The sequence below is a fragment of the Schistocerca gregaria genome, chromosome 7 (genome assembly GCF_023897955.1).
Source record: "Schistocerca gregaria isolate iqSchGreg1 chromosome 7, iqSchGreg1.2, whole genome shotgun sequence".
Lineage (NCBI taxonomy): Eukaryota > Metazoa > Arthropoda > Insecta > Orthoptera > Acrididae > Schistocerca > Schistocerca gregaria.
Genome location: NC_064926.1, coordinates 37,793,333 through 37,803,084, shown reverse-complemented (window position 1 = coordinate 37,803,084; position 9,752 = coordinate 37,793,333). Strand labels below are relative to the sequence as shown.

The window sequence follows — 9,752 nt, the reverse complement described above, 5'->3', positions numbered from 1 at the left end:
TGTGTATACCACAAATTGTCAGCCCAGTGCCACCTGTGTTGACCTGGCTTGTTCATCAGCAGCGATTGTTTCTCCTAGTGCTCTTCTATTTGTGTTTCAAATATGACAAGTTTAGGTGAACAATGTGCAGCTGTGAAATTTGTTTTCTACTCAGTGAAAATGCTGCTGAAGCTGTTTTTATGTTTACAACACCTTACCAAGATGATGCTATGCCAAAAATTGCGTAAGGCAAGAAGTCTACTGAAACATTCTGGCCATCCATTGATCAACTGTCAGATTTGTGGGTTGTCTTTGAGATCGGTTCAACTAATTTTAATAACAAATTTGGGAATGAAAAGGGTTGCTATAATGTTTGTTCATTGGGTTCTGACATTTAATAAAAATGGCATGGTTCCACTGCCCCACATACCTTACTCACCAGACCTGTCTCCATGTGACTACTTCCACACATGAAAAGCAGCAAGAAAGAACACCGATTTGACAACACTGAAGAATCCAAGGAAAAAAAGGATGGAGATGCTGTCAGTTTCTAAAGACTACAAAACTGTTAGTGTGATCACCAGTGTGACAAAATGTATTAGTTGTTACAGTATTTTAAAGGGAATAGGGTCGTTTTGTAAACAATTTGAGTATGAAGCTTTTAAAAATTAATTTCAGGTTTTTGTACTCCTTGTATGTAATTTTTGACTGAACTTTGTCAAGGAAATCCTTGCTTATGGTAATATTACATAGTTTCTTTTGAAATTTGTATTGTAAGAGAACCAAATTTTTACCAGAAAAGCATTTGTCTGCTGTAGTGAGATGTTACTAATCTCTCAAAATTACCTTTTAGTTTTGAAAGCTTTTGTGCCTATCGAACAGGGTAAATGGAAGCATCCATACACAAATTTATGACATTGGCTTACACATGTGTGAAATAAAATCAAGTTTATGGTCAGGTATTTATTTGTTCATGGAAATGAAACAGGTTTAATACAGTCTCTGTGGTGGTCCCATAGTTGACTTCACATGTAAAGATCTGACATTCTGCCAGTGCTTCTTCAACAATGACACAAGGAAGTTTATTGCCAAGTGCACATTTTGTACTAACTCATCTTCTGACATGGCTACATGACCAACAGCAACAGAAAGGCACAGCACCTGTAAACACACACACAACATTTCAGTTTACCCTAAAATGAAGCAACACAAATTGAAGCAATTGAAGTGTGCTCTCCAAAAATGATGCAAATATACTAAACACATTACAACCAATTAATACAGTCAGCACTAACTGTAGACATGAAAGCGATCTTGCATAATATTACATATGCATGATGTCTATTCATCCCTTGCTCTATGCACTCAATAGAAACATTCCAGTTATTTCACTGGACTGTAGGGTTCTGGTGCAATACTTTTAAACTATTTCCAATTTGAAGTATTTAAAAGCTAAGATGTACCTTTTTCATTTGAAACTTAATTGTTGCTTTCACTTCATCAATTTTTGCCATCATTGCTTCTTGGTGTGAAAGAAGACCAGGAAATTTGCCTGCCTTATTTAAGCCTGGTCCAAGCAATCTTGGAATCTGTTTAATGAGTGCTTCACTTGCTAAAAATGCATCATACTTCTTTGCTGTAAAAAGAAAAAATCAATGACATCAAATATGTAATGCTACAGATACCACTAGGTTCATTCAAGCAGTCACAAGAAAACTTCAATCATACATTAACAAACTGCCCCTATCACACATGCACAGTGATTTAGTTTATAAGCCAGTGGAGCTTATCATAGTGCTTAAGTGCACATTGTGTTATATTCACATCTGATTCAGTCATTCTAAAACAAATGCCACATTCAGCAGCTTTTGCAATACAATATATGTACTAAAAACTATCAGGCTTACATAGACACTTCTAATGTATATCAAAAGAACTGTGACTGCATCTAAACTGCGGAATGTAACTATATAAAATGTTATTTTCAATCTATGTACACTTCCAAATCAAACTGCATTTTTAATCATTTACATCATAAATCTTATGCTTTCTCTTATGTATCTGCCAAATTATTCCCAGAAAGCAAAAGAACACTGTTCTAGCACAGCCAAATAGTTTCCTTGTATTGTTAGTTCTTGACACATCTTTATGAAGTTAAGACATACTCATGTGCACAATAGGTGTTAGAGAATACAGATGACTGACAATGTGATGAAAATTCATGTATCAACCTTGACAACAAAAAAATGAGTTACCTGCAGTAATTGAGGCAAATGAACATTCCCTTAAGATTTTGTATTTCTCTTATTCTTACATTTGCTGATATTTATCAGGTCTAGTATCTAAAAATTACTATATACAACCAATCAAGTAATATGCTTTTCATATTCCAACTAAACATAGAAGATATTCATATTTTACTTATATATTGAACTTCTTGATTGCATTGTTTTGTTTCAGAGCACAAAAATAGGGTCTTCACATTAATGTCTACTACAGGGCACTAAGGCAAGTTAAACAACTACACATCAACCCCAATCAACAGAAAACAGCTAAAAACATGTGGAGAAAGGTCTATAAAATATGCCATAGAGAAATGGAGGTCCAGAACTAAAAATTAAATGATCTTCACCATATTCCTATGATGGATAAAAACAACAGTCTGCACATAATTCACTAAAACTGCCGATAACTCAGACAGCAAACACAAACAGTAACATATGCGGTTAAAAACTGCATTCCATCAGGAAATGGCAGACATTCAAAAGTTGGGATATTCCTTGATAGAAAAGGCAATTTTATAAACATACAATTTCTGTTGCACAAGAATGTCTTGTTTTAAGCAAGGGCATTCAACATATGTTAATACAAAACACTGCCAGATGAGAAACACATGAATCTTGAGAGGAATGTCTTCCACACTTATTTCATTTGTACTGTTCATTGCTCTTGTCAGAGCAATGGGATTTATCTAATTCCCATTGCATCCACAGGTGGCATGATTAGTTTGATATGAATGCACATGTACAGGAGTAGAGGTGGTATGTGGGAATAATGCAGTGGTATTCCAGACTTGTGAAGGCAATGGTTACTGCACAGTGCTAGGAAAGTGACACCGTCACCAGCCAACTGCAAATTCATGCATTCATCTAATATTTGCATGCTCAGAGGCAATCTCCAGCAAAGATCCTACACTTGGCATTAGCTATTTTTGGAATTCCGAGGCTCACTTGTGACATTTCATAGTTCAGTGGTACTATATATGTGATACAACTTTATATTTTGTCCTTTATTACAGAAACTGGAAAGTCAATATGATAAAACAGGATAAAACTGTAATCCAGATAAACTTCATGCTCATGGACTCCCAACAATTTATTTGCTTATTTAGAAATTTTATCATTTCTTGTCCTCATTCTGTCATTGCAGACCTCACTACAGTAAGAGCATTTAAGCCAATGACAGATCAAACGAACAGCTCTGGAACTATCTTTGAAAGACACTTAGAAGATGCAACAAGTCCACTAAAGAGACAGCTTACAGTACACTCATTCGTCCTCTGTTAGACTATTGCTGCATGGTGCAGGATCCTTACCAGGTGGAATTGACGGAGAACATCAAAAGGGTGTAAAAAAAGGGCAGCTCGTTTTGTATTATCACGTAATAGGGGAAAGACTGTGGTGGGATGGAAGTCATTAAAGCAAAGACTTTTCCGTCACGGCGAGATCTATTTACAAAATTTCATTCACCAACTTTCTCTTCCGAATGCGATAATATTTTGTTGAGCCCAACCTACATAGATAGGAATGATCAAAATAAAATAAGAGAAATCAGAGCTCGAACAGAAAGGTTTAGGTGTTCGTTTTCCCACACGCTGATCAGTAGTGGAATGGCAGGGAGACAGTATGATTGTGGTTCCATGAACCCTCTGCCAAGCAGTTAAATGTGAATTGCAGAGTAATCATGTAGATGATGAATGTGGATATACAGGGACCAATTCTAATGGAAATGATAAAATAATTGTTGTAATGAAAAATCCAGAAATATTAAAATGTTTGACCCAAAGAGTAAGAGAAACAGTATGTTCATCAACATACAATACTGGAGAATAGCCAGGACTAACAATTATTCTGATACAAAAGAGAAGCTAAGAAATGCTGTGAGCACAAGACAATTAGCCTCATTTCAACTGCAGAAACCAATGTGAATTTTGGGATAGATTTTTCAATATACCTGGAAAAGGCATTTGATAATATCGATAATATTGATTCAGATAAGCCTGCAAATTAAGGGAGAAGATGACTGGAAAACTATAGTATTTAAATCAAAAAGCACTAATAGAAGTCAGAACAGACAATACCAACTGGGCAGGCCTACAAGCCCATTTTCTGCTATCCTAACAGAGGGGTGAAGATAATGAGTTCAGAAGTATTAGAAGTGCAAATCTTGAAATAACTATGAAGCAGAATAGCAGATCAGCATAGGAAACTATAACTGATGGCAAAAAGAGGTATTCAGTAAGAACTTTATAGAATACAGAAAAGCTTTGAGAAAGACATGTTTTGCAACAACTCATCCTGCACTGTACTGCATCCTGGATACAGGAATAAGGAGCAAGGCTGGAAGCGTCTGGTATTTTAACATGGCAGCAGATGATAGGAAGAATAAGCTGGTTGTACAGATGGAAAAATTAGACCCAAGAGTGGAAAGAAAGTAAAAAGAAAAAACTGGACTGGACTCACAAGAAATTGTGCTTATGAAAAGTGAGGATACATGGAAGCAAGGAGGCAAAGGCTGAAGATACATCAGATCCTGGATGATGTGATTAACAGCAGCACATACAGCAACAAAGGAAGCTAAGCACCACAAGAAATGGCAATGCTAATTACCTGCTAAAGAAAAGTGATCTAAGTTTAACAGTATAGTTTTCTTTTCTCAACAGTACATCCTTTCAACTTGGGTTATGTAGTAATTATCGTAAGTTATGTATTATACTCTGATAAGTAGTGTTAATACATAGACCCAGAATGCAGTTCACACAAAAGTTTATCCAAACCTTTAAAAATAACTGACCATCTAAAAAATATAAACATTACTAACCCAATTTTTTAACCAGCTTCTTATTCTTGTTCAACTTCTTAAGAGCTTCAACATCCATATAGGGAACATTATTGGCTTTTGCTTCATCACAGTGCTGCTGATCACCTAGGATGCAAACTTGCATTTTGGGCCTTGGGATATGCTTCAACCTGTAAATTTAATGTAATTATCATAACTGTACTTAACACTAAACAGTAAAATGTATTAATGGAGCTCTCAGTTTGTATTCTCGTCACTCAAGATCACGATAATACATGCAAATACCATCATTGAAAATTTTATTGCAACTCCCCATAGTACCCATTTTATTGGACACATGTAAAATAGAGAGGCCTAAACTCACACAGAAACTATAAACATTGAACAAAGTTCAAAATAAAATTACCAACAACTTACTGGACCAAAACATTCAATTTCTAACTTATGATTTCATTAAACTTTGAAATCCATCAACCAGTACAACCTGCAAGCCTTAAATTTATGGACAATGTCACCTAATTCTGAGTCCATGGAACTAGAATCCACAAAAAACAATTGTATTACCTAATATTAAAATGACCAAGTGAAAATACAAATCAATGATACCCAACAACACAGACTACCAACCAACTGCATAATCTACTTTGAGACCATCTGCACCCATTCACAACTTCATGTTTTCTGAACTTAGGAGTTTTTAAGGCTGACAATCTGCCATATACCATACCACAACTGTTGAAAATTGGTTGGATGACATTCTGGACACTTCAAGTGAATGATCTGCTCACCAAAATTACCAAACAATCTCATCAAACATTTATGGGACAATCTGAAGGTCAGTTCATCCACAAAATCCTGCACGGAAAGTTTTTCTCAACCATGGTTCAATATTTCTGCAGGGAACATACAACAACTTGAGTTGATGCCACATTGAGTTGCTGCACTACATGTAAAAGGAGGTCAGACATTAAGAGGTAGGATCACATCAGTGTATGAAAGCAAGCATCATATCCAAAGTTAAGAACCAAAAAATTCTGCACATTTAAGAAAACACTGAAACCAATGTCAGTATACATTGAGTAGTATGTTGCACAACAGTTACTATCTGAACTGAAATAATTTTACTACTGCAGCAATCTGCCTTGAGTGCCCAATTAGTAATTTTAACAGGGTCCAACATTTCATACTGAAGCACAAGCATGTGCACACATCAATCCACAATGGACATCTAAAACCAAGAGCATTTCGAATATCATTCACACAAACCAACTGATATCAACTGGACTCTCACTATGGCAGCTTTCAATCTTGATAGGCCACTGACATCTGCTAACAAAAAGTTAATCCTCCAGCTGGTGCTGTACATGCTCAGCTGTGAGATTCTAGGATGCTTCGTCACAATGTTTCATGCCAGTTTATTGCAGAGAAAAAATTAGTTTGCCTATGAAAGTTGTCTGCATTAATATTTGTTACATATCCCAGAGATTTGAAAGTGGCTTTTCTTCCCATAGTTTCTCTAATTGTTAAAGTCCAATAGTTACACATTACGAATACACATCAGTAATTCAACATCCCTTCATAGCCACAAGTCATAAACACCTACCTCACATACAAATCACCACCTCCATACCACCATTTTACACATGTCAGCATAAAATATACTAAGGAAACAACTAAGAGGAGCTTACTACTTGGACCAATCCCCAATTGACTTTAGTACTGAATGTGAACTGTGTGACTAAGCACATAGAAACATTCTTTCAAATTTGTTACTACACCATTCTTTCATTATCGACTAAGTGTTTCACTATCAGATTCATACGAACTGTCAATTACATCTCTTCTTGTGACAATACTCTGCTTACACCTGCTGACATCATATCATATCAGCATCAAATAAGCAGTCATTGTTGCTATTCATATTTCCACATCTGAGCTGTTCTACATTTAGAAAGAACTAAAATGTTTTATAAATCTGACAGTACTGGTACACTTAATGTACCTTTCACACAAGCTGTCAGATCTTTTACATTCTTAGCAAGCAGAACTGAAGCTAACAAGCAGCACAAAATCCACGGTATAATATTTGTGAACAGCTCACATCCCCAAGCACAGATATGACTAGCTCTCAGGGGATGGCCTGTAGCCCCAGGTTACATCAACAGCAATTTAACACCCAAAGGCTACTCAAAACTGCATTTCAGAACAGGACAAGTTAACAGCTATTGAAGGGTTAACCTATCCTCATTGACTTGGCTTGTTTCCAAAAAAACTCAGTGTGTTCTGATATTTTACCCTATTATGAATCAGTAATTACACAACTTCAGAAAAACAAATACTATATATACATGGTTTACTGCCTGAAGGAGGAAAAACATGACTGTACAAAAAACTTTTATAAGAGTGCCTTCAACAGTTTAGCAACATTCTATTAAAATAGTTCAGTATCTGACTTTTTGACTAATTTCAGCGTATGGAACCTACATAAGTAAGATTCATTATGGATTTCACTTAAACCATGGAATGTAATGCCACTACCAGAACCTAATACTATATTCAGACTTTCCTCACAACCACAATTCCACTCGTCAGCACCATTCATTCCATTTAGTGTGAAGACATTGGGCAGAATGGGCTGCACCATGTCCAATGCAACGAAATTAACGCAATATCTTACAATTTGCACAGGCAGTCACACTCAGCAAATAGTTTTTAGCGTATCAGTTCATTCCCAAGCCCACATGTGCACACTGTTTGCTACATGTGTCTCCCAGTTATCAAACCACTTGAGAAAAATTTTCAAATATCATTTACAGTTAAAAAGATCTTGTAGGAAATTATATTTTCTTGTGCTTCCTATAACTCAAAATGTAAGATTCCTTCCTACATTTCCAAAAAAAAAAAAATCTAAGCACGAATCAAATTACCATTAGTCTTAATATGGGGCCTTCGTGCTTAGCATAAAATGCTGAACTATTTTACTACATTTTTAACACTGATTAACTTCATAACGGCTTAGCCTTACACTCCAAGCAATACACACAAGTCTACAGTTACCCTATGCCATAAATGAAGAAAGTGGATCTACACTTTCCCGACTACCACCTAGTATCAACCCATGGCAGAGTTTTTGCAACAATAACCTAAATTTAAGTAGCAATGCAATTCTGCGAAAAGAAAACCTAACGTTAAGTTCCTTCAGCAACAAAACACTGCCAAAGTAATCTCAGTACCTGCATAGACAAACCACGTGGTTACATACACACTTCTCGCATCGTTTACGAATTAAACTAGCCTACTGCACTTTTGTTGACTTACCGCCATACAGGACAACGAATAAAATAACGGTAGGAAACTACCTCCCCAATTATTTTAAGACCCTGGGTGCAGGTCCGCCAGGATCTGCCCAGCTCCCTGACGTAGCATGAGATGCCTTTATTTCACAAACAACCGCGTCGAAATGAAATAGAGCTCACACTATTCCCCAAAGTTATGAATTCTGTTAAGCTATTCAGTGCTTTGGAAACACTCTGTAGTAGAAATAAAGGTATCTCGAGTCAGGTGATCACATACTTCACTGTGCCCGAAAATCGTTTGTCCTTCTGCGGATCATAATTCTTCAGGCCAATTTGGATCTCCACAGTTTCAACAAATTTCCTCTGCTTTTCCTTCGCGTGCGAGAGCACGGCACCTATACACTCGTACAGAGTATCCCTGGAAACCTTCGAACTGAAATAAAGTTAAATAAATCATTAAAACCAAACATACGATTGAACACAAAACGAACATTATTAACAAACTAAAGATTAAAGCAAAAATTTACAGATCACATTCTTACCTCATTTTCCCAGCACAACGGCCAGCTCAGCACTCTCACACGAGCACGACAGGAAATGGTCAAACCTCAAATGGAAGATCACACACCCAATGAACATAGATGACACAACACTAATTCCAAAGATAATTTACACACCAATACCGGAAATGTCGCACATTAGAGTTGCATGAAAATATAAAAAATAAAATAAACAAAGTTCATTTCTGAATTTATTGAAATATGTAGGCGTCATACATGTTTATGCAAGGACAACACAGCAGCTGCTTAAAATTGCAAAATCTTACTAGAAGCTGGTGCTGGACTTTCTGCAGAGAATTGAATATCTCCAGATCGAGACTATTCGTACTTGCCCTCATGCCTCGCAACATCAAAAGATTCCACCGTGCATAAAGCGAAACTAGATCTAGAAATGTTAAGGAGGGAGAAGGGAAAAGAGAGGTGGGAACTGACAACAGGTTATAGAAGAAACAGGAATAATACGTTTTCAGCCAGTGTGGTCGTGTATGTGGAAAACAGGTTTCATCTGTTGTCACAGTTGGAAACTGATGAGCCACAAATAGAGATAGAAGTAGACAGAATACAAAACTTTCAAAAAGTGTTGAAAAGTAAGAAGTCAGAAAAAGCTGCGAAGAAGAAGAATGTTTTGTTGTTAGGTAGTTCCATGGTAGAGGTGTTGGCCAACTGTTACAGGACGAACTAGGGTCAGATTGCCAGGTCAAAAGCTTTTTTTAAACTTAGTGCAAGTGTGGGTCAGGTGATAGAGGATGTAGGTTCATTTTGTAAAGACTTCACAAAGGTAATAGTGGGTGGGGTGGGCAACAGCATAGATAGGAACTGAAATTATTCAATTGGGAGT

General features: G+C 36.5%; 1 protein-coding gene across 1 annotated transcript; it reads right to left on the bottom strand.

Moving 5' to 3' along the window:
- Nucleotides 1–927: 927 nt before the first annotated feature.
- Nucleotides 928–9,006, bottom strand: LOC126281334 (60S ribosomal protein L10a). Its single transcript, XM_049980211.1, has 5 exons — nt 8,897–9,006; nt 8,632–8,787; nt 5,080–5,228; nt 1,443–1,615; nt 928–1,140 (listed from the first exon to the last, which is right to left on the bottom strand). The coding sequence occupies exons 1-5, from the start codon at nt 8,899–8,901 to the stop codon at nt 970–972; spliced, it is 654 nt and encodes a 217-aa protein (XP_049836168.1). The 5' UTR covers nt 8,902–9,006; the 3' UTR covers nt 928–969.
- Nucleotides 9,007–9,752: the final 746 nt, after the last annotated feature.

Coding starts and splice junctions, on each gene's coding strand:
- LOC126281334 (XM_049980211.1), bottom strand. Junction 1,616..5,079: donor GAAGCTGGTTAAAAAATTGG/GTTAGTAATGTT, acceptor TTCTTTTTACAG/CAAAGAAGTATGATGCATTT. Junction 1,141..1,442: donor TTAAGTTTCAAATGAAAAAG/GTACATCTTAGC, acceptor GTGTGTTTACAG/GTGCTGTGCCTTTCTGTTGC.